Genomic DNA, 26,643 nt, shown 5'->3' with positions numbered 1-26,643 from the left:
AAATATAAAAGTATCGATATATTTTTATATTAGAGTATTTAGTTACGTGATTTAGTTTTATCAAACGATACGGAATGTAAATATATTTGGATTTAATTAATATTTTTTCGACATATAGGTAAATACATATAATCAGACATATAATAGGAAATTATTTAATTTTTGATTACGTTGAAATTTAATAAACAAAACGTTGAATGACACGAATAATTCGAATACATTATCATCGAATATCTGAAAAACTAAGATCAAGCATCGATTATATATTTCTATAGAATATCGATCTTAACAATATATCTCGAGGAACGTAATAAGTATATGAAAAAACATAAATCTGTCCCTCGCAAAATTTCGAAACAATAAAGATAATCTGATAGTTTGAATATGCATCTCGATATGATTATCATTCACCGATTCAATCCTGGAAGAAGTTGATTCTGCAGGATCTTTCGGGGATGTCGCAACAATATCTGTCAGTTCACCCCTCGACAAACCGTTTGCAGGAAGGGGTTGGAAGAGCGTACATCAATATTAATGGAGGCACGTAGCGTTCGGGAATAATATAGTTGACTGAAAGTCGCCGACCCGTGTACGCACGATATCGTAACCATAATGTTCTCGCTTAGATCGGTTACGACACGTAATTTCAATCACGTTCATCGCATTACCGCGGTCATTACATCGTCGTGTAAAATCGAACCGCCTTGGAGCGTGGCCTGATGGAATAGTAGATGAGATGTGGTTGTTGTTCGAAGTTAAGAATTTATTTTATTTGTTTTAGTTTTTATAAAAGAAATTGGAATTCACGTGTTCTTAAAACGACTCATGATTCTCCTTAACCAAGATCGTGATAGATCTATTGATATTGATTTTCTGATTTTTATATCTTAAAAAATGGTTGAAAATTAGTATTTTCATATTTGTCAATCGTTATCGAGGGTGAGAAAATAAATTTCTTTAAAAATTATATATATTATATGAATTTCTTTTATAATTATATTATTACTAGAAATATAGATTTAAATATATGTTTTGATTATTACACAGGTAATTAAGATTAAATTTTTCAAATACATTTTAAAAATTTGAAATCAATCAATTTTTAAAAATAGTTTTTAAAAGTAAGATTAAAAAAAGTTTTCGATTGAATTGACATATCGAATTATTATATAATAATAGTCCAGAAAAAAACAATGCGAATGATCTATAATCTTCAAATATAAAATATTTTGAAATCGTAAGCAATTTTTTTATATTTCGTACAATCGTTACGAAAATTTAGTATATTTTTATTTTACATTTTTTTTATTTAGAAAAAAAATTTTCCAAACCGCGATTAATAAAAAATATAATAATAAATAATAATAATAATAATATTCTTTCCAAATATTCATAAGAATTTTACCCTCAAATATCTGAGTGAAATTGTTAGGTTAGGTTGGGTTAGGTTAGGTTAGGTTAGGTTAGGTTAGGTTAGGTTATCTATTTCTTAAATAATCGTCACGCACTCAATTCTCAAGGAATAAATCGAAAACATCGAGACCACCTCGTTTTCCGCGAATATTTCATTTATGAAATCTGGTTAAAGGAAAACACGGTAAGATTCGACGATAAGCCATCTCTCGTAGTTGTAGAAATTTCGATTGGCCCTATCGACGCTTCCTGACCGAATTATAAGGAAGGAGAGAATTCAAATTTAATCATGCCTACAGCCTTCGCTGTTCCACCATGCACGGGAAGTAGCATTATTAGCTTTCGAATCGAACCAATCGAGCCGTTTCCTTATTAAACCCCGCGGCATCCCCTGCGCATAGCTTTTTCATCGTACGAACATGAAATCATCTCTTCTTCGATCCTCGTTTCTCCCTTTTTTTTTTCTGCATTTACATTTCCGAGAGAAAATTTTATTCGTCTCTTTTCCTTCGCGTAATTCCTCGCGAACTGGTAATTCTCGATTGGGATATTCGACCATCTCACGTCAAACGATATCGATAATATCACGGGAACTGATCTTGTAGAGTGATGACTCTCAACCTGGGCGATAAGAATTATTACAGAAAATACAAAGTGAGATCAAGATTCGTAAAATCTCAACAATTATTTTCTTATAAATAAATGATAAAGTATTGGGTGTGTATACACTTGTATTTGTCAAATATCTCTTTTTTGTTGTACAATTGATATTTATAGATTTATTTATTAATATATGATGTATATTGATTAAATATACACTCTAAGGAAGAAAATAGAAAAAGTTGAGGATCGTTGTCGTGAAAAGGAATGTTATCATTTTTAAATAATTGTTTTTTGATTGTTTTCGATTCGAAATTGTCATAGATATGATGCGTTTGATATTGAAAAATGGAAGAATATTTTGACATACCCATTAGTTGTTGCATCAAAGACATCATTATAATCTTCATCAGTGGTATAATCTTGCACATCTGGATCCAAATTTTCAACATCGCCATTTCCATCTGTAAAAAGAGCATTTCTTTATAATTACATGCATTGACTTGTTAAATTAATTCCACATTAAATGCAAATTTATTTTTAAATTTCCATATATATATATATATATATATATATATATATATACATCTCTACATTTATTGTAAAATTTTGATAAACGATAAATAATCTATCGTTTAAAAATGAATTACTTTTCAAAATTATAATCTTATTAATATATTTATTATAATCTTATAAGATAAAGAATTAATAAAATCGAAAATTGAATGACATCAAAAATATACATCAAAGTACACATATGAGGATTAATCTTAATAGTATAACTCTTTAACAATAATCTTGCAAAACCTAGACGTTTCAAAATCATCGATCACCAGTGAATGTTCACGTAACTAATCCTAATTCTTACTGAAACAACTCCCTTGGTAGGCCTCAAGATCGATCCATCACATAAGCCACAAGCATGCCAGCCATACTCTCGAATTGTCCAACTACGTAACAATGAAACAGGCCGAGAACAATGTTGCTATTCCATGTTTCATACATCTACGCAAATACTACGTCAACAATCGTTCCTCGAAGACTCTCAATTCTTTGCAACGTGGAACCTCGATGATTTTATCAAATTAATAATTAGATTCTTTCTTTACGTCAATTTCAAGAAACCAATTTTATCAGTTTTTCGATATATATAAGCTTGATGCATTATATTAAAATGAAGAGACTTATATATCGTTGATTATGTTGATTATGTTCAACATAATGGATTAAAAAGATTTCGATGGATTTGGGGGTATTTGTAATTAGGGATGAAAAGATCTCGTTTAAAAGTCTTTAGAAAATGTACACTTTGCGTCGTATACTGTTTTGTATGGAAGTTTTAAAAAGGTGATCATGAGTGAAGTTTATTGGAAAAGTTTAGAGGAATCCCTCGTCTTAATATCGAATCACACTTGTGAAAGAGATTATGGCTTCCGATTGAAGGATAAAGGAAAGTTTTAATTGTGAAAAGTGTCAACTCTGTTTTTAGATTGAAAATTATTAACAGTTAAGGGCTGTGAAAAAGTTTCATTTCAAGTGAAATTTCGGGTCAAGCAAAAATTGTTTTCAATATTCATAAAGTAGAAGGTGTATTTATAATAAATAATTAAATTTTAAATTGAATATAAATAATAAAAATGTGCACATCGATATTTAGAATGAAAAAAATTTAAGATAAATTTTTCAATGTTTAATTCTTAATAATAATTATTAATGTATCACATGTATGATATTCAAATTTCATGAATACATTTGTAGGATCATTTAAGCGATCATCAATCTTAACCGAAGCATCATCATATAATTCGTGCACACAATTTCTTGTTTAACCCCTCCATGATCTCCAAACCAAACTCGATACAGTGGCTTAGGGAATGAGACATCACAGAATAATCTGGATTATAATGTAATTTATCGCGAAACGATCTGTATGTCCCCATAATCTCTGATCTCGTAATCTAAATCACCTTGTGATCCCTAACCCTGTGTACTGCGTGCAATAATCTACAAATACCTAACTAATGTGTAAATTCGAACTTCCATAAATCAATATTCATCAGTTCCTCCTACCTCGAATATTTCGAACAAAATTTAAATCTCTCTTTTATTTCAATCGCGAATTTCACGCAATTTTAATATGGCATAATATTCTCGATTCTATAGTGAATTTCAATTTCAACATTGTTGCATGACAGTGCATGCTAATTCACTAATGTGATTCGGCGTGAGGCGTTTTAATATATGAAATCATGGAGAATTCATAGTTCAAATTGGACGGTCCGTGGCCAGGCATGAGGCCAAGTTATTAAATAATTGAGCGAATTATACCCATGTCTAAGGGTTGCACCCCTTGCTTCCCTTGCCACGTCAGCCGATCAGGTGCCAAGTGCAAATTTAAACTTGCAAAGCGATGCCTCTTCTATCCTGAAAGGTTGGAAATGCTTCTTTCTCTTTTCCAAGATTATAAGGGATCTTTATCTTATCTTGATTTTAAATAAGGGATTCAATTTTTAATCAAAGTTATAGTAAGAGAAAAAGTGGCATAATTAATCATTTAAATAATTTTAGAAAAAATGACTGAATGGTTCGAATTGATACAAGAATATCATATCAAAGTGTTAAATTGAAGATTCATAGATTTGAAAATTTTGTTTGAATATTGATCTTAAATAAAATTAGATTTTTAAAAATTTTTTTCATTTTTTTTCTAGACGTAGTTATAAATGAGTATAATGAGATTAAAATTTTCATTCGTAAGAAGAAACAAATCTTAATTAAATTAATCTTAAAAAAAATTAGCAATGATATTCAAAACTTTTCATACTTTCTATTTATTTCTACACGCATTTCCATCATTATCATAGTTCATTTGTTGCAATGATAACGAAAATTCCAGTTTTTAATTATTATTAATACAGAAACAATTATTAATACAAAATAACACATTTTTTTTACTCACAGGGAGTTTAAATAAACTTCCAATTCGAAATTTTGACACGATATTCTTATAATCGATTTCTTTAAATGTTCATATAATGATTGAAAACATTATATGTTATTCCTTCCCTAAAAAATTACATTCCATCGGGGATAAAATCTTTTCAATTCCATCATTTATCTTTACAAATTCATTGCAGAAGAATCCCCACAAATCTTTACAATGGTAAGCTTGAACCATGTTGATGATTTTAATCAGCGACACTGGTTCCGAAATTTCGCGTATTCATCGTTAATCCTCAAATCTGGTTTCTGTTTTTGAACACGGTCGGCCACGAGGCGACAGAGGTAGCTCATAAAAAGCAGACACACGCCGTGAGTATGATAGACGGAGGGATGGAAAAACGCATACGATTCCCCGGAGTGTAACACGCATCCAGAGGAGGGCCAATAAAATCGAACGCCATTGTATTCCCAGCGTTTTCTTTTTGTTTGCATTTATTTGCCTTCATTCCATCACTCCCTACAGTTGTTCCGCTATTGTTCCTCCATGAAAGCGGAGTATTTTCAGAGAGTTAAATGGACAATATATATAGATAGGGGGTGGGAGTAGCAGGGGCTAGCAGGCCGTCGAATTGCAACGAAATGAGGATTTAATTTTGCGAAAATGGTGTTTTGCTTTTTTGTTTCGATAGCGATACCCTTTGTACCCAGTGAATGTAAATTGTAATCGGATGATCGAACGAGGGAATTGAATTTTTGCGAGGTTCTGCGCGTTACAGTATCCTTCAAAAGTTTGGGTTTGGGATTCATGCGGTTTGAAAGGGAGTGAAATTAAATTTTTTTCGATATAGATCGTGGGGATATTTTGGAGAAAGGTGAATCGAATAAGTTGATTTCAATTTTCTGACTATATTTTTTTAAATGTAACAAAATGTGGTGATACGTTGATTAAAAAACGATTTGTCGAAAAAAGATTCTTATATTGAGTATAATAGATATATTTCGTGAAGAATATTAAAATGTAAAAAAATTACATCCTTAAAAGTATTTATTAATTTTATAAAATAAAAAAGTACTTTTTTTTCCCATCGTTATTTTAGAATTAACGATAAAAGGAAAGTAATGAGGTATTAAAGAGAGTATTACACAGTGATACACACGTACGTAAATCCATCTCTTTAATTCTATATTTACAACCAAAACAAACTCAACAAACATTTATAGAGTCCAATCATATGTACCCAGCACTTCAAAGAGTTGACGAGAACTCAGTTACATCAGAACGTTTTTATTTATTCATCGGTGGAAGCTAGTTATATTTTTCCCATTCCCTCTCTTTCTCTCTCTCTCTTTCTTTCTCTTTATCCGTCGAATTTTGTTCATTCCATGCGTACGTGGCCGGCATTTAAATCGCCGGAAAATGCTATGGATTCGATGGCCAGAAGTCTGGTGACATCGATAACGAGCCTTTATGTATACAGGGTGGGTATAACTGAAATCAAATAGAGATAAACTGTGATGATGAAAAGTAAAATAATTAAACGAAAAGATAAAATTAATTAAAAATTAGCTTGCTTCATATTTTAATATTTTAATATCGTTTTAATCATTTGTGCTTATAATTATATCAACATCTATTATTCTTAATAATTAGCGTATAACATGATTTATTCAAAGTATATAAAGGCAGAAGAATATATTGGTATATGAAAATTTAATTATTTAATCACTTGTTTTAATTTAATCATTTTCTATTTCATAGTCGAATTTAAGAAATAAATATATAATAATAATTTTTAAAATATCATCGATCAAAATTTCGATTTTCAGGGATAATTAAGAATATTTATGAAACCCTAAAATTCTACAAAAATTGAGAATTAATAAAATAAAGTAATGGTTAGTTGAACCATGAATATCGGATACTCCGTATAACATTTGGAGCGCGCATTTTTCAAGTTAGCGGACTGATGCGTAAGCAATTCGTTTTGGGAACGTAAAAACGCATTTCCGCCCGGGTTTTTCACGTTGGCCGATTTGAGATTATTTAAAACGCTCCGCGACTCGGTTTTTCGCTGCCGTTGCGTCCTGTTATTGTCGCATTAATACTTTCCGCTTTGCTGCGACGCCTGATCACTCCTCTTCTCCCAGGGGTGAATTTATTTTCAACTCGTTTGCTTTCGATCCTCATCGATCATGTTGCGCAGTTTAATTCAGAATCAACGAAATTTCTGTATGTATTTTCCATATTTTATTCGCGATTCGTATTTCACATTGATGAAAAAAATTTTATTTATATTTTAGCCGTTAGGCATGAGGGTAGTGAAGGGAAATTTTAAAAATTTTATTGCAATGTTTAAATAGGGATAAATTGAAAAATAAATGTTTAAAAAAATTATATATATATAAACAATTAATTGATATTTTGACAATATATAAATTCAATATTAAGTTGATCCAACTTAAAATTAATATATTTAATATATGTTTTCATTGCATCCAAAAGTTTATTCCCTGAATAAATAATTAAATGATTTTGCCAAAAAATTAGCAATTAATCAATGACATATAAAGAATCTCCCTTCATTTAAATTTCAATTACTTATAAATAAGTCTCATATTTTCAAACCCTATCAATATATCAATATTGATCATAAAACAAACATCCAATCTCCAAACTAAAAACTAATCTCAAATTTACAGTATCATAATTCATTCTATTTTCCTATTCAATACGAACATTAATTCGAATTAAACAAAATTACATCGATCGATAAAAATTTTAAGCGGCGATTCAAATCCCATGATTCACCACCATAATACAATTCCTCTAACTCTTCGACTCTAACAAAACTCAAACATCACTAAACGGCGCGCATTGCAACATCGAATAAACCCGTAACTGTTCCTGACAGAAAGTGGACCGAGAAAAACACCCCCTGGAGAGGTTCTGAGAACGGTTGTTGCAGACAAGGCTGAACTTTCAGCCCGGAGTCCACTGTTGCGGCTTCCTTCGTCGCGCGAATCCGGGCCACCCCTGCGGAGAACGTAGTCCTCTTCAAGGTGTAATTGGCAAGTAGCGAGCGTTTGAAGTTGACGATGCCAACTGCAAATCAGCCCAGGCTGCGAAAAATCCATCAACTTTCGGGATGAACATTGGATTTGCTTGCTCTCTTTCTCTTTTTCTCGTTGATCCTTGGATTTGGATGGTGATCAAGATGAAGGGGTTATGTTTCGTTGAAATTCGCAAATAGGGATACGCGATTTTTGTAGACGGCTTTGATGATGGCTTTTCGAATTATTCTTCTGTTTCTTGCTCGTTGTTTAGAGAGCTCGACTATCTTTCTTTGTGTATCTTGGGATTTTGGATTTTGTTTTGATTTTCTTCTTTTGTGTTCACTTCTTGTTTTGATAAAAGATTTTGTAGAATGTTGTGGAAGTTTGTGGATTGATATGATAGCATTAGAAAGGAATTGATTGAATCGAACTTTAAGAAAACTTATTCAATATATTGATTTATGTATATTAGAAATGAATCGTCGAATCGACAATTTTTAATTTTTCAAAATTTTCATATTCTCGTTTCAAAATACTATACAATATGAAAAATAAAATCAGCAAATCCAAAATTTCTGTTTCTTCTGTAAAATCTCAAATTACTTCTCAAATATCTTTATCCGATATTATCCGATGCTTGGTCTTCCGAAAAATTTCATTTCTACTCAATACTTGAAAATCTGAAACCGGAGAATATATCGACGAATAAGAATTTCACGTGCGCGCAGGGATTCCGCTTCAAAAATATTATGTTTCAAAATTCATCAGCGAATGAAATTTGTAGAAACGGGGGCGACTATACGGATTTGAGATAGGGGGAAAGTCGTAGAGATTCCCAGCGGGGAGCGTAATCTTCGTTTCAGCCGGATGATAGCCATCGGACTGGTTGTCGAATGATCGAGGCGAGATCCGAAAATCCGCGGAAAAAGAGACACGGCAGGGTGAAAAAAAGCGTAGAAAAATAACGCTGGGGACGGAATAATAAATGCCGCGCGGATTTAAAGCGTTTGTAACGCCACTTTTAAAGCTTCTCCATCCTCCCTCCGGTGTTTCCATTAGGAAAAGTCAGAGTTCGCCTGCCAACTCTGCAAAATGTGACGCTTTTTCTCCCGTGTCTGTCTACTATGCACACTGTGTATGTGCGCGTGTATTGCGTTGGCCAAATAATTTCGCGTCGACGTTGCTAAAAGTGGTTCACGCGGCCATGCTGCCGGGACGAATGAAATTTCTTCGCGGTTTCCAGACACCACCGTGCCCGGATGTCGCAATTTCTGCTTGCGTTTTCCGCTGACGGCTCGAGTTATTGCAGTTATTATAGCTTCTTTGAAGGGTTTGTTCCACGTGAGATGAGGATGCTCGGTGGACGTAATTGGTGGAAATTGTTGCCTTTGCGTTGCATACGTTGGATACGCGTTGTGTTTGGGACGAATTTTTCAAATTGAATTTTGTTGCCGTTGATGTTTCGTTAACGGGATGGAATTTTTTTTTTTTTTTACAAGGGAGCGGAGTATTGAATTTTTCCGAGTGATTACTCTTGCAGGTGTAGTGGGTGGCGGTCGAGTGACGTTCGACGAAATGAGAACGTATGTTATATCAATTTTTCTTATTGGACATGTACTCGATGCTAATATTAATATTAAGAGTAATTTATCTCTTTAAAACTCGAACATTTATATTTTGCATATATAGAATTGTACGTTGTATAAATTATAATATAAGCTCATATATTTCAAGTGTTTATAAAAAATATACAGGATGTTCCAAAAGACAAAAAGACAAAAGGTTAATATGGGTTAAAAAGATGATTTCAAGAAACTTTTTCTTCTTTTCATCATATACAAACGAGAGATTGTATTGTGAAGGAATAATACAGAGAATTATTTAAATTTTTGTTCGTGCAAACGATTACAGGATGGCTTAAGTGGGCCCTATTGAGTCATTCGGATTGCCGTCTGTAATGCTTGAATATTCAACGGGAGCGATCCATTATAGTGATGTATAGTTCTATCGTAATATTCATGATGCTCGTTATTTTTCTCAGTGTTTTCGCGGCTGAGATATACCGCATCGGGCCGGTGTATTCGATGAATAATTAATAAGTACGGTTTTACAAGCGACAGCACGCTTGTGCGTGAAATTACGAGTAAACCGTTATTTATGAAGTTTGAACAAATAAAACGAGAAATTTCCTTTTACTTCCGGAACTCCCTTTGCTTTTAATCTATTCCACGTTTCATCGAGAGATAATACAATTTTCTCGCGCGCGATATTGCCTTTGATATTCTTTTCCTTTTTCTTTAAACAAATAGTAACTTTTGATTGATTTAAAAAAATTATTACAAAAAGGAATCTCAATTAACAATTTTATAAATTAATGGCCAATTTATGGAAAATTTTTCGATTTATCGTTTTAGAATTTTCAAATTTGTAATACAATATTACAGTAAACGGTAAAGAAACTGAACAAACTGTGAACAGTGATTCTTCCTTTCCTATTATTTTTTATATTTATTATATTGCATTATAATCACAGATTTATATGAATTTATATAGAAGATAAAAATATTTGTTAATAACTGAGAACTTTTATTAAAAATTATTTAATTAATATTTAGAAACTATATGAAATACACATCATTAAAGCACGCTCATAAAACAAAAAAAATAGGAATAAGGATATTTTAAACAATTATTTATTCGATGAATTATTTTAAAATAAATAATTCTTAAAATTAATAATATCAACACATCGAACATTCCTTTAATACTAAAACTTATAAATCTTATAAATCTAATACCATTTCTAAATATTACAACTTTTAAATCACTTTTCTTTCGTAAATCTAATTTTTCGCAACTCAACGATATACCAAAAAAAAAAAAAATGTGAATCTTTTCGTTCAATTTCATTCTGCAATCTATCGCCATTATTTGCAGACACGAACGAACATTCAACTTTGGGATCTAAAATATACAATAAGAAATATATATATATATATATATATATATATATATATATATATATATTGAGAAATGGTACCTTTTATGGAACAGCCGTCAAAATAAAAAGGTAAAACGCTTTGTGCCACGTGTGAAATATCGTTTCTGTTTAAGGTTTATCCTATTGTGACTCGATGGTTCGATGGTTCGTTAGAATCGTTTAACGGTTAAGTAGCCTAGCCAGGGGTGAAATATATTTGTCCTAGCGGTGACGTGAATTATCTGCAGCCGGGGAGCATCATCGTGGGAATCGATTATGGTGTGTGTAAAAGGTGTGCCGTCTCTTGAGATCGTGTACGTTGTCGAGGATTAATTTATGGTACTTTAGAGGTACGTGATGGAGTTCGGGATTAACGGTTTGTTGGTGTTTCGGTTTTGTTGTGGTGGGAAAAGTTGATGCGATCGATTCGATAAGGATATACACGTGGAGTTTAATAAGTTTTCGATTATTAGATTAATATCCTTCTTCCGCATGTATAATGTGTTGTGATAATTCGTGATTAAAATAGTACAGACTTTGAGTTAAAACGAAATTAATTTTCGGAAAATTTCAGGAATTCTTATTAAAGAATCTTTTATCAGAAAAAATTTCGTTTCTTCGAATTAACAAAATCCATCGCATAATTTCTTCTAAAATATAAATATCACCAAATAGAGTTTATAATGTGCAAATGTTTAGACAATTATTAAAAATTATTAAAAATATATCTCTTTCTTGAAAATAGATATTCGGAAAAATTAGTCGGCCAATGCGTCTCAAAAAATTCTTTATTTTCCCGAGAAAGGGACTTCCTCCTTGATGTGCAAGATCCCACGCGAGTAAAAACATCTCAGGGCGCATTATCGCGTCACAATGGGAACAGGCCGGGCCAAGCGTAGATTTACGAAAAGATTTTTCAAAAGCTGCCGCGTTCCCTGTTCTTGAACGAGGACAATAAAGAGAGGGATGGCAAGAATGGTGGAGATCCGAGAGAGTGCGCTGTATTACCATAAGAATAAGAACGCCTGTCACCGGTATCAAAATACGAGCGATTTCGAGACAGGCGGGAATGTTGCTTTGAAGAACATTTTTTTTCCCCTCGATTCGTATTCTTAATTCATTTTTTAAGGCCAATAGTTCGATCGTGCAGTGGATTATTTTAATTTTTAATTGATGAATGGGAATTTTTAATCGAGAATGGTGGAGAATGTTTATCAAGATTTTTGAGTTAAGAGAATAGAGGAGATATAATAGTGAAAGATATTTGAAAATGATGATGATGATGAATTGTTAAGAAGTTTGAATTCATTATTAATGAATTTTTCATTTATCTTATATCATTATTTATTTACTTCAAATGGAGAATCGAGAATATGAAAATTCCATTTTTGAAAAATTGAGATATTTATTGCAATTCGATATTTACTGTTCCCATTTCTTTTATCTAAATTTTTATTTTCAAAAGTTAAGATCCATAAATAATTGGTTCATCGTTCGAATGGAATGAAAAGAAAAAAAAAAAAATTCCACTGCAAATTCTTTCCTTAATTCATAAAATTAAGTCAGTAAGCAAAGTCATTAAGGCTTTCCGTTCCACGACAAAGATTCCCTTTGTAACCTCGTTTTCCTATAAACACTCCCCTCCTCTCCTTCTTCTTCAGAAGAAGATGCAGAAAGAAGAAGGACGCGTGACGGAGAGAAATGGGATTTCTAAAGAAGGCACGGGAGGAAGCATCTCTGACAAGACCTACAATGCCACGCAAGACGCCCTGCTGGATTTATGCGCGTGTCAAAGCCTCGGTATGCACGCATGAGACTGCACACTGCACACGTGCAACGCGCGAGAAATGGAAAATTCTGATGGCGTTCCATGGACAAATGCACGCTCTGATGGGAGGCATTGTTGGACTGGCCTCTAGTCCTTTGCTTAAACTTTCCGCCATTTAAACTTTCGGATATTCGCCGGCCGTGTTATCATACTTTAGTGTAACATGCTTTTAGACATTATGCCGTGTCCTTTGGAACGGATATGCTTTTTAGACTTTATAGTAAGTATGGTAAGATATATCGTTGATGAATCTTGCCCATTTTCTTCTTCCATTAAAATTTTAATTCCAGTACGTAATCTTTGATTTATATCGTATATGCATCGTTGTTTTTTAAATTGTTGATAATTGTGGATGTTTCAAATGTTTCAAAATTGTATCGAAGATCGAATAATGTAAAACAATGATTGTTTTAAGATTTTTAGCATGATTATGTGATATTTATTAAATTTAATTCTTTTAATTGATTGAGATAGTTTAGATTTGATATTTTTGAACTGATTTATATTTATTATAATTTAAATATAATATATATAATAGTTTAAATTTTATATATGTATTATTATATATTACGATATAAAAGTTTCTAAATTTGATTCGTAAGTTTTTTTAGAGTTTTTTATTTTTGGTGTTATTGGTTGGAACACTAAAAAATGAAATAGTTTGAATTTCATATAATGATGTTTAAGTTAAATTAAATGCAGTGGACATCGTTTGGTCACGTGCTTTTGATATTTATGTATAGGTATATTTGTAGATTTGAATTGTAAATATTGTATACGTGAGATAGGTCCAATATGACGGCAATTGTAAATTTGAATTGTAGATATTTGAATTCAATTTTTACCTCTGGCCGTTAGATTCAATATATCGCCGTATCTACATTGAATTGTAGATATTCAGAATTCTGTCAATTCACCTTTTGGTGTTAATTGGTAAATATTATTCTTGCGCGAATTATTGATTGAAGTTATTTCTGAAATTGCAATTCTATTTATATTTTATATTTTACTTTCTATATTTGATATTAACGAATAAACAAATATCAAATAAAAACAAAATAAACTTTTTCAAGATTTCTATATTTTATTAAAATTAAATTTTAACTTAAAAATTCCATATATAGAATTCTTCGTGTTCACATTCTGAAAGATTTTAAATTTTTTACAAATAATTAAATTACAAATTAATTTTATAAGCAAGAAACAAATTCATCAAAATTTAATACTCGAACAACGAGATCTTCTTCGATATTTGTTCGATATTCTTTTTATTTATCGTTCAAAAAATAACAACACGTCATATCATTCGGCTTTTCTTCCTACTGAGCGTGATATACATATAGGGTGTTAAAATATTTATGGGGCAAGATCAATTCTAGTGACAGCAAAACAAAAAAATCAGTTAAGATTCATTTAACATAAGATTATTTAGTATTATTTGTATTAATAGTATTAAGTTAAAAGAAATCGAAGAATTCACTTTGTCTTTGTCATCTTGCTCTATCTTCATTTATCTGCTTTGTTTAATACACTTCAATTGATAATAACACATATAACAAATAATTTCAAATCGATATATTTTTCTACATCAACTTTTTCATTTGTTTCAGGATCTTTTAAAGATATATCTCAGGATTATACCAACACCCTGTATGCAGAGTTTACGTTCGAAGAGAATAAACGAAACGTTTGTAACCAGGACAAAGAGACGAATCGTGAAAGAGAGAAAACAATGACACGAAGATTTCATTCGTGATCCACGAGCTGGCTTTCATTTCAATGAAATGACTTTGACCGACTCGTTTCTCCGCAAGGCCCTTTCTCTATCTTCTCTCATTATACAGGGTGTTCTCTGAAATTCAAATCTCCCGTTTCATATTAGAAGAAATCATTTTTTATTTATTTTATAGAATATGAAATTAAATTTTGCAAATGATCTATCTCGTCGATTTTCAATTTCAGTTTTAGATTAAATCTTTGATTAAATCTTTTCCAAAAAAAAGAAGAGAATATTTATACAATTGATGATCCAGAAAGATTTCCTCTATGAAAAGCTAGTAAAGTTATTATTGATCTTCATTAGCAATATTATTGCTATTAAATGGAATTAGATTTTATTCATTTCTTTTGCAAATCAAAATATAAACTTACTCTAATTCGAATTAGATTGATATATGTTAATTTATTTGCCAAGGATGATTATTTTTAGCAAATATTTTCCATGCCTCTACAAATGATCATTTTTTAATCTGTAAGGAATTGTGGTGGAAGTAAATCTTTTATTTTCGAAATCCTGTATAACTTTTTTTTTTTTCATTTTTTTCAATTTTAACTCAAAAAAAGAGTGAGATAAGAAGAAACACTTTAAAAATACAGCATCTATATTTAATATAAGCTATTATTTCTAACTAATTAAAAATAGTTCGAGCACAATGCTGTCCGTTTAACTTATTTACGTTGATACATTAACAGTGAAACGTGTTGGTGGATAGTGAAGAGACAATTTCTAACCGATTTCCTCTAAGGCAACTCCTTTCACGTGCGAACCACGTTTCGCCGATTTTATGTTTAATTTCGTGTCCTTCGTTACGTGATCCACATCTTTCTATTTTTCCACGATCCTCCATTTCCTCTGGAAATGGAAAATAGCTATTATTCAGAGACACGTCGCGTGTTAACGCGACAATTCAAAGCACATGAAATTTTATACATTAATTAAGAAATGACTAGTTTTATAAGCTTGGTAAATCAAGATTCTTTGAAAATTGGGATTTTTGATAAAGAAATTTCAGATAAAAATTGAAGTATTTCTTCATCGTTAAAAAAAAAAATATTATCTTAAAATTATCAATATTATATTATATTTATTTATATTATATTTCAGTATTATAAATGATAATCTAGTTGATCTTTTAGTGTTTTCTATCTAGATTTTTTGGGAACAAATTTACGTAACTATAAGACAGTTTCTTAGAGATAGAAAGCGATTTTTGATGGCTTTAGGATAAGTTTGATACTTCTTTGACATCTTGAACAAGGAATTGCTTTTTGTCTTCTGGTTTCTGGACTCCGAAACTCTTGAAACTTGAACAGTTATCGACAGATCGATATTTGGTAAATATTCAAATTTTTATTTCTATTTAGAATTAATTTTTTATTACTCAAATATTTAATATGAATATTTACTTTAAATTTTAGAAATCTTTTTTTAATTTTTTTGTTAACTATAGAATATCAAAACTAAATTAATTAAATATTGATATAATATAAAAATACTTTTATAATACTTTTATACATTTATATAACTTTAACACATCGTTTGCCATTTCACAAATTACTAAATTCCAAATTTAAGAAAAAAAAGTCACAAGAAAAATCTCATACTGCACCATACAAATAAACATAGTAAACGAGTAAAATTAAAATTAAATTAAAATTCTTACTTTACGAATTCAACTCCAAAAGTCAAATAACTATAAACTCTCTCCAAACCTACCCCTTTCGCAAAGCATATTAAAAGAACAAACAGTTTCCAGTCAACTTACTCCTTCGTTCCTTATCATATTATCACACTCCCTTCGTCTAATTAATCCCCGCATCCAAAATTCAACTCCTATCCTTTCACCCTCTCCTATCTCCATCGCGGTCCGCCCACTGAAGTCTAGAGGCTGGAAACGTGCGTGCAAAACTTAACCATCACGACAAATTCGCTATCTTGATCGGGATTAAAGGGTCCGTGACAAGCGGAAGAATTCGCGTGCCGAGCCGCGACAAAATCCAGCCGAGGCCGAAGGTGGCTGTCGCGGAAACGTGTCGCGAGAGCCACCGTCGACATATTTCCAACTGGTGAAACACGGCAGCGTTCGTTATCGCGGCGCATATTGGACGCATTATTCAGACGATGTGGTCGGGGGTTGTGCTACGAGTGTGTTGCGTGCGGCGACCTGCGTGAGGAGATCGCCGCGGACCGCCTGCGGTGAACACGGAAATCCGCTCGCCCCAGCGGCCTTCCCTCCTACTTCTCCTCCTCCGAGGAAGAAAAAGAAGGGATCGAAGGAATACGGAAAGAAAAAAAGGTGTGGCGATGGAGGAGTGATTTTGAGGATTCTCAGGATAGTTTTGGAAAATTTTTAAATCGTTTAAAATCGTTGAATTTCGTTTATGAGTGAAAAAGCGTGGAAGAAAGGTGATGGAATTGACTTTGAGAATTTTTATTTATTTAAATTGAAAAAGTATTGTGAGAAAAAATATAATAATGGAATTGAGGATTTGATGAGAAATGAATTCGGAAAAGAATTTTGGAATGAAATGTGAAAAGAGTAATAATAGGGAGAAATGGGAGTTTTAGAAAATTTTTGTTTGAGACGTAGATGAATGATTTAGAAGAAGAATTATAGCGAAATTAATGTTATCGCGATGTCTTCTTCAGATATCTACAAATTTACTTATATTTTTAAGATAACGAAGATTAAATATTATACGAATGAAAATAAAAGATGGCAATGAGTTAATCAATCACGTTATTCACCGATCAATTGTAATTATATTTACAAGTATTTTGGAGTAAAACTATAGCAAACGCGCGCAAAGTTGGTTATTAATCACTATTTAGTCGGGTTTCTATCAGTGGAAGTGATCAGTTTCAGGCAACAGCAATCAATCATTGGTCAGTGTTTAGTCGAGACAATATCTCTCGAAGCAATCGGACTTCAGGCTGAAATGGTCATTTATTAACCGGCGTTTAGTCCAGTCAAGATCTCTTAAAGCAATCAGCTTTTTGACATTTCGCAGTCAATCAATATGAAAACTACAGAAATTCACTTCGTATTGATCAATACAATTTAATTTTAATAAATACTTTAATTAACGTGTTTTAAAACAATTCATACATTAAATTATCGTTTTTTTATTTTATAATAATTTGAAAAAAATTTTCTTGATAAAATAATTATAAATATATATTTCATAAAGAATCAATATATTTTTACAGATAACATATTTTTATATTATTTTTATATATATATATATTTTTATATATAGAAATTAAACTTCTTATATATTCAATATTTTATACAATTTACACAATATTTTCAAACACCTTGAAAGAGATGAAAATTGAAAAAAATAATCGCGTAACGGGAACTTTAGCAAAAACGATAAAAAATATTAACGCGACACGAAGGCGTTTATATACAACATATACAACGCATATAAAGTTCGTAACGTTTCGTTTCTGGAAATACGAAGAAATAAGAATACTTAGAAAATAGATTTGAAAACAAAAGTGTATAATATAATGTTTATATTAACATACTAATAGATACAAACGAACCCCGTAAGACTCTGTGTTTTCGACGAAAAGCAGAGGGGTGATTTACCATTTTCTTTCCACCAGCGCGACATTAATCTTAAATTCTTAAGTGAAAAACAATGATTAATGGGCGAGTGTTCGCGCGCGTCCGTACTAATAAAGCGATCACGATGAAGAGAAATATCTAGCGTTGCTGGTGGCGTGCACCCCTGCCATGGTGAAAATAAATGCCGGCTGATATAGAGTAACCTCCTTCACCCCTCGCTGCACCCCTTAACTTAAATTGTTTCTCGCGTTTATTCCTTTCCAAGGGAGCGCAAATTGTTCCCCTTTTCTTTTCGCGAACCTGCGTGTGAAATATATTGTGCACGCTGCGTTTCTCGGTGTACGTGTACAACAATTGTATTTTGTTTCTATTATATTCAGTTGGTAAGGTGTGCGCTTTGAAGAAAGCGTTGTGTTTGAAAGTTAAATTAAAATGATGAATTGTTCATGGCAGGTGGGTAACAAGGTTGGACATTGTTAGTTGAACGTTTCGTTTCTGGAAATACGAAGAAATAAGAATACTTAGAAAATAGATTTGAAAACAAAAGTGTGTAATATAATGTTTATATTAACATATTTAAAATTACGTATTAATAGTTCAAAATATAATGAAAAATAACTATCGTTTTAACTATTTATGTGTATTGTTTTTTTAAGAGAGATCAATTCTTTACAAATCGTTTGTAATAAATATAAAATTATTACAAATACGAAATCCTATTTCTAAGGATTTCGAAGAAAATCTAAATTCAAATTCGATTTAACAATTTATATACACAATCGTATACACTGCATTATCTGATTTAATAACAAAATTACACAATACATACAATTCATAACACGATTATTATTCCACCATTATGCGGAGGAAGAATGTCTAATCAAGTAACGAAGTTGTTGGAATACACGATTGAAATTTGATAAAACCTTCGATTGCTGTACAAAATCACCGTTTGCGCTTTTGTGTGCAAAAAAAAAAAAAAAGAAAAAAACGATCTCAGACAAAATGCGTAGTGTACACGTGCTCGTGTCTCGATTTCTATGGCTCAAACAGAAAACGGTGCTTGGCTGGATATCGATTAAACCGTGATCCTCGCCCGTTAATTCCTAACTCCGACCCGATATTGAGTTCGTTCGTAATTACTTCAATTAAATCAAACGAAAGACAGCTTGCCTACTGTACAAGCTGGCAAACGAGCTCGTAACCGAAAACTCGATTCGTCCCCCTTTCTCCCTCCTTTTCCGTTAATTAGTAGGCACTGCTGAATACGCGTCGAAAAGTGTTTTCCGCCGGATAAACCCTATTTCATCTCTATTCTCGTCGCACCTGTGACGCGCCTTTGACGGGACGTTACTTTGCGAACGATCAATCGAATTCTCGCCACTTCACAATTGTGGTGTGCACGGATCGTTTCTTGCCCCCTTCTTCTCTTCTGCCTCATTTCGAATTCTCTTCTCGAATTTGGGACCAGGCTTGGGGCGCTGAATTCTCTTTATCTCTGATCGCTCTTCCGGTATTAACTTTGTATGTTAACTTTGGAAAAAAATCGAGTAAAAGTTCGTTTTACTTTGTTTTCATTGTTACGTATGAATTCGTCATTATTTTTGGATAAAGTGTTTTCAATTTTTGATTACTGTGATAGAATTTGAAGGAAGATTTTTGTATGATTTGAAAATTATTATGATGGAAGTGAAATAGGAAGCTATAGATATTTTATTTGGTTTATTTTGTATTCTTTCTTTGCCTATTCTATTCGTTATTTGTTATATATTATTTTATAATATATTATTTTATAATTAATTATTATTTGTTATATATTATTTTATAATATATTATTTTATCATTATTTTACTATTTATTATATATTTTATTTTGCGTTTTTAATTTATGTTTTTTAATAATCTTGATATATTTAATGATCTTAATCTTTTAATCTTTTTATTTTACGTTTATAATTTTTTATTTTCTATTTTTTATTTGTTCTTATTTCATATTATCCTTCTCTGTGTATTTTCTTTGTATTTTTACTTTTTATTTCTCTACAAAGAGCCGTTTCTTTTTATTCACCTCAGAAATCAGAGTTAACCTTCAGATCCTCCACCCTATTTAATCTGTAACCTTGCTTTTTCCCCCTATTTCCTACCTTAGATGTGTCTTTTCTCCGGTACTCGACCCGCTTTCTCTATACTTCTTTAATTTCAACTTCCTGATACCACGAATCATTTTTTTTTTTCCCGCTTTATCAATCTCTTTTTTATTTCCTTGGTGCAATCTCCGCTGGTGTTTTAATGTTCTTTCTTACGCAATTTCTCAATGTTTCCTCTTTATTTTCCTTATCCTTTTAACAATATTTTCTTATTTAATCCTACTTCAGTTTATTATATTTATAAGTCTTCAATTTATCTTTTATTCACTTATATTCGTTTTGTCATTATGCTTTTTCTAGAATTAAAATTTTTTAGAAATTCTTCAAAATATTATTTTATTTTTATCGTTCTTTATAATTACACGTTGCTGGTATTCGTTATTTCTTTCCTTTTAAAAAGTTTCTTCTCATTTTCATAATTTTACACCGTTTTCTCTTTGTCTTTCATTTATGTTTCCTTTGTACCTTTCTTAGTTACTTCCTTTTTTACAATTTTTTCATAGTTTTCTTACCTCTGAACGCATGTTTCATTTATTTCTTTAACAGACAAGAAATACAATACAAGCGCAGTTTTCTCTTTTCCTTTCTTCTATACAATAAACTCTTTCTTCTAATTAAATTATAATAATGCAACAAATGTTATTTATAATAATAATATTTATTACATACAGTCCTTTTTCTCAAATTACTAATGCTCTAAATGATACGAGATTTGTAAACGGTTAATTAATTATTCAATTTATTTTGTCAAAAAATTACTGTACTGTATTAATACTGTATAAATACCGTATAAATTATTATAATCTAAATAAGGTATCTATAAATTGTATCGAGAATGGTGATAATATTTAAATTCATTAAGCTCTCCTCGATTGTATCGGCCATTTCGTCGAATCGATATTCTTATTAATTTGTTCCAATTAATAGAGTTATCTCTTATTTAATCTTTTCCAGTTTTCAAACGAATATAATATAACAATTGAAAAATCAAACTTATCAAAAAATCTGTTTCGATTTTTCAACAAATTTTTATTTTATTAAAATACAAGATACATTTTTATTAAACGTATTTCAATTTATTACTATCATATCATTTCGCGAAACTCTCTCCCTGTTATACTACCATTGCACACGACGAAAAACCAAAATATTTGAATTTGTTCAAATTCCAAAATAGGTAGAATAACGAATTCGAATTCTAAAACGGAAATATGTCCGCGCGATTTCCAAAAATATACAAATATTGCATGGCAATCATGCGTGTGGAATAATGAACATCGCTAAATTTCGAAAAAAATCTTCTCTCGGAACAGAATCAACTATTTTCCACGAATTAATCCACGAATTCACATACGAATTCACATACTATAACAAATGCAATTCAATTTGACATCCGACGATCTAATTATCCCGACAATGTCATCGTCGTTCTCGTTCTATCTTCCTCTTGTACTTCTTTTGCACTTCGCACTCATCGTCGCCATCTTTCTCTTTCCCATTTCGATCTCATTCTAACTTATCTTGACAATGATATAATTGTTTCGCGGCAAGAAAGGCTCGCGAGACCATAAGTAATTCCAGTCAAATTAGCAAAGCCGGGGAGGACGAGGGAGAGGAGGAGGGAAAGAGGAAGAAGAGTGACGTTCTTGGTGTCAATCGCAAATTAACTCGGCTTAATTAATGGCTCACTTATCCAACCCTTAGGCACAGGCTTCGACCATCCGTTCAACGATCAAGGCGAAAGAACATGCCGACATTCTGGTTTCGTGTAACCGCTCTCTCTCTTTCTTTGTCTTTCGGGTAAACGTGAAATTGACAAAGGGAAGTGTCTTGAGGAAGGGTGGATTCTTGCGTGAACGTGCGTTTAATTTTACTTTGATCGAGTGCTTGGAATTAGGGAGAAGGGAAGGGAAAAAAATAAAAATTGTACGATTATTTTCGCATGGTTGAAATAATTTGACTTTGATATATTTATAAATTAAAAAGTGTAAATTTTTAAATAAAATAATGTTTCAAATAATTAAGTTTCTAACTTTAACTTAATTTTTTATAATTCAATATGTATTTCAAAGTCATGATATTGTACATAATAAGAACATAACACTAAAACAAACATAAATGTTGAAAAACAAATACTTGTATTGTTTATACATACATCTCTGAATATCTCTATCTTGTATATAAATCTATAATTGTATATATCTTGTATATAAATATATAAATCTTCTTATCTTTTATCTTGTCTAAAAATAACGAATATATAAAGTTAGTATATGAATATTTATCTTCGATCTTGGCCATGAGAAAATCTTTAACTATCCCCGAGAAAAAAGAAAAAAAGAAAAAAAAAACACTCGTGTCCTGGCCCTCGACAAAATTTCAATAAACGTCGCGCAAAGCCGAGCGCGGCATCCGGTCATTAACCCGACATTGCTCAGCCAATTTCTCGCCACTTCTCCCCTCCTCCCTTTCCATCTGTACGAACGGCTAGGCAAGAGTGGAGAGAGAGAAATCGATCGAAAACCTTCTTTTTTTCCCGTAGGAGAGAAGTCGAAAACCTGGAGAAGAAACTGCGATAATCGGCGGAAACCGACTCGTTCTCTGTTCTAAGCAGAAAGAGATGGCGAGGGAATGGATGGACGAATTCGTGGATAACGCAAGGGTGATGAGGGTGGAGCGTTCGGTTGTTTCACATCAAAGGGACGTTTTGTCCCGCGCTTAGATTTGCACGGTGACCGGAGGGGGTGATTCGCTATAGTGCGTGAGAGCATATAGAATTGCTGATAGGAGGGAAAAAGTGGAGGAGATGAAAGAGAGAGAAGATCCGTGTGAGGGATTTTTTTTTGAAGGGATGCTGGATCCGAGGAAAGATAGAGAATTTGAGTATTTATGCTCGAAGAGGAGAGCATAAGAAGAAATGATTTTTATATTTTATTATAAAAAAGTGTATTATTGTAGAAATATGGATTAGGTTTTATTAATCATTTTTATCAAATTGTTGTAGAAGTGGAGCTTCAAGGTATTGTTATTTCGTGGGAAAATGATCGAATTAACAAAGTAATTTATTAGGTAAAATAAATAAAGATAAATAATATATGTTAATTAAAAAATTCTTATAGAGTTCTTATGATTCAATATATTTCTAGTAATTCAACAATAATTCAACAATATCCTCCGTTTCACAAAATTTAAAATAAAATTATCACGTGTATATGATATAATATAACAATGATGTGTATATAAAAAAATTTGTAAATTAACTGTAAACTTAACATTTTCGAACAATACCGACCTCAACAACTCAACTTACCCTAAGAAAAAGAAATCTCTTTTTCCATAAATTCAAACAGCCATCTCATTACTCCCAAACTATACCGTTTAGATTGTACAGGGATTAAAGCCAAGATTTCAAACATCGCGGAAGAATCTTCTTCTCAAGGACGATACACTCGAACCCCATTAACCAGTCACGATTCACAATTAAAATTCTAGCCGCGGCGTGGTAGACGGCCTTATCGGCGAGGTGCAGCTACGAAACATTTTATTTCAGAAAACGGCGTGACGTTGCTACAGGCGGAACTGCGGGGGGTGATCGTCTCGACATTTCAAGAGAATAAAAGGGAGAAAGAGGAGAAAAAGAATCGTATGTGCGCGCGCGAGAGAGAGAAAGAGAAAGAGAGAGAAAGATGAGAGAAGGTGAATGATAAAAAAAATCAACAAAAGAAAAATAGAAGGGTGAAAGAAGAGAAAGAAAAAGAAAAAGAAAGAAGAGAAGGAAGAGGAAGAATGTTCACACGTGCTCGAAAGCTTAATCTTAAGAACAAAAAGAAAAAATGTCTGAAAAGGGGAGTTTTAAAGCGCGTGTCAGACAGTGATGACTTTTACCACCCTTCTCACTCGTACGATTTAGTAAGGTTTCACATCGGGAGACATCGTATTGTGCGTGGATGGATCCGTGGCTCGATCATCCATTTAACGTGAATTCGTATTACGAATTTTAAGGCAGAAATTATTCTTTTTTTCTTATTTTACGAGAATAGTATAATTTATGAAGGGATAATAATTGGAATTGATTAATTATTAAGGATTGTAAAGTATTTTTGTTATGAATTTTTTTTTATCATCATTTATTTAACTGATGAAAATCTGATTAATTACCGATTATTCGTTTCAAATAAATTCTTGCGTATTTGTTATTTTATTATTAGATACATGTAGAGTCATGTAATTGCTCGTAGGAAAATTATAAAGATATATATTAAAAAATTATAAAAAAAAAAATTATAAAAATTATAAATTATAAAATTTATAAAGGGATGGAAACCGATCGATTTAACTAAACTCTAACTCTTTTAACTCTCTCACTCGCCACTTACTAAGATATTTCTGTGTATATTGGCTCTATGTTAAAAATTTCTCATCATCAAGGTTTTATCTATTAATATTGTATTGTATTATTTATTGACAAGTTGAGAATTATAATAATGTAAAACATTTTGATATCTTTTATTCTACAATTTTATTTTAAATTCCATCTAATATTAAAGTAACTTAGTCCAGATAATATGAAATAACATGAAATATGTTTACATGAATTGTAAACATAGTTCCACTTTTCTTTTCTGTTTGCATACATTGATCCTATAATTTTTTTATATTCTGATTTATCCTATACAACAAAACATTGATAATCCACTATCCGACAGATAAAACAAATAATAGTAACTCCCAGAAAATTTGAACTAAACATTGGAAACTTGTAGCACATGAAAATAATCCAAGAATTCTTAAAATAAACAAGTGGATCCAAATATCGCTTTCAATTTAAGATAACCGAGCAAAGCAATCATTATAATCTAGACATAATAATAACAATTCCTTTGAAATTTAAGTGACTATTACACATGTTTCAAACACCAATTGTTACGAGACCATTCATTCATTCTCAACATTACAACAATATCACGTATTTTATGCGAATACTCGTCAATGGATAATATCTGCAATTTGGTATTCACTTTTATAAGATAGACTCCGCGTTCTCAACCACTTCCAGGCATGATGATCGATCAAAGTACAATTACGAGGGATGAAAAACTCGATTTTTTCGCGAAAGACACCGAGAAGAAGCAGAAAAAAAGCTTGTAACTCTTCGATGTGGAGAGAGGAAGGGTGAAAGAGAGGAACAGAGGGAGAGACAGAAGAGCCATAGAGGGAAACTCGTCGATATTCCACGACTTTATCGGCCTGCGGAATAATTCATGAAAGAGGGCGGATAGTGCCAATTATAAAATAACGAAGCCGTGGTAGCGATGTGGAAGAAACTGTAGGAACAAGGGAAGAATAGACGGGGATGGACGATAATATGCGATGAAGGAAGGACAGAGAGAACAGTAGGGAAAGAAGAAAATGAAGGAAGAGCGAGAAACAAGGGGTTGAAGAGGATCGGGAAAGAAAGTGAAAGGGTGCATGAAAATATAAAAGGAAAGAAAGAAATTGTTTAAGAATTATTGTTTGAAATCGTTTTCTCGTTTTGATTATGAATTGATATTATCATTTCGAAAGGAGTTGTTTTCTGTTGGATTTTGATTTGAGGTTGTTGAAAAGAGAGATGTATTATATTTTTTTTTTTTTTATTATTTTTATTGTAGTTATTTGGAATATTTGTTTTATTATTTATTTCTTTTTTAATTAAAAAGGATACAAAGATTCGAGAATTTTAGCAAGCTTAATTTTTACATTTCTCCACTATTCCAAAAATGACAAAAATTTTTTTTATTTACCATAAATAATAATTATTTACCATAAATTCATAAACATTATTTAAAAAATCCTTACATTTATATATTGAAAAGATCGTCAAAATTAATTGCTTCAAACTTTTACTTATTTTCTTCAATTCAATCCTATTAAAAAAAAAAAAGAATAAAAAACAGAGAGAATCCGATGAGAGGCACAATTCAGAATCGCAAAATAAGAGAAACCGCCATAGAAGAGAAAAAGAAAACAAGGAGCATGAAGGATAGAAAAAAAAAGTGATACAAAGCATCCCTTTTATCGATGTTTGGGAAAAGGATTGAAGAGTTGGTTACCTCCTACGAAACACTTCTTCTCTCTCTCCTCTTTTTTTCTCTTTTCTCTATCTCTCGATCATCCCCTCGTTCGTGATGGAACAGTGGCGTATTTTAATTCGTAATACCTCTCTTTCTCTCCCTCTTTCTCTCTCTCTTCGTGAGGATAGGGGTAGCGAAAAAATTTCACTCGTCAGAATGAAAAAGGAGAAAAAAAAGAAAGAGGAAAAAAATTGCAAAAAAAAAGAAAA

General features: G+C 31.6%; 1 protein-coding gene across 1 annotated transcript in view; it reads right to left on the bottom strand.

The window, feature by feature from the left end:
* Positions 1-26,643, bottom strand: part of LOC122711777 (tyrosine-protein kinase transmembrane receptor Ror) — a 276,507-nt gene that overhangs the window by 47,301 nt on the left and 202,563 nt on the right. Inside the window, exon 2 of the mRNA XM_043930820.1 lies at positions 2,384-2,477. Coding sequence (XP_043786755.1) covers positions 2,384-2,477 — 94 coding nt within the window. The remainder of the gene's footprint in view (positions 1-2,383; positions 2,478-26,643) is intronic.

This window comes from Apis laboriosa, unplaced genomic scaffold (genome assembly GCF_014066325.1).
Source record: "Apis laboriosa isolate Shangri-la unplaced genomic scaffold, ASM1406632v1 scaffold188_cov152, whole genome shotgun sequence".
NCBI lineage: Eukaryota > Metazoa > Arthropoda > Insecta > Hymenoptera > Apidae > Apis > Apis laboriosa.
This window is presented reverse-complemented; position numbering and strand designations above follow the sequence as displayed.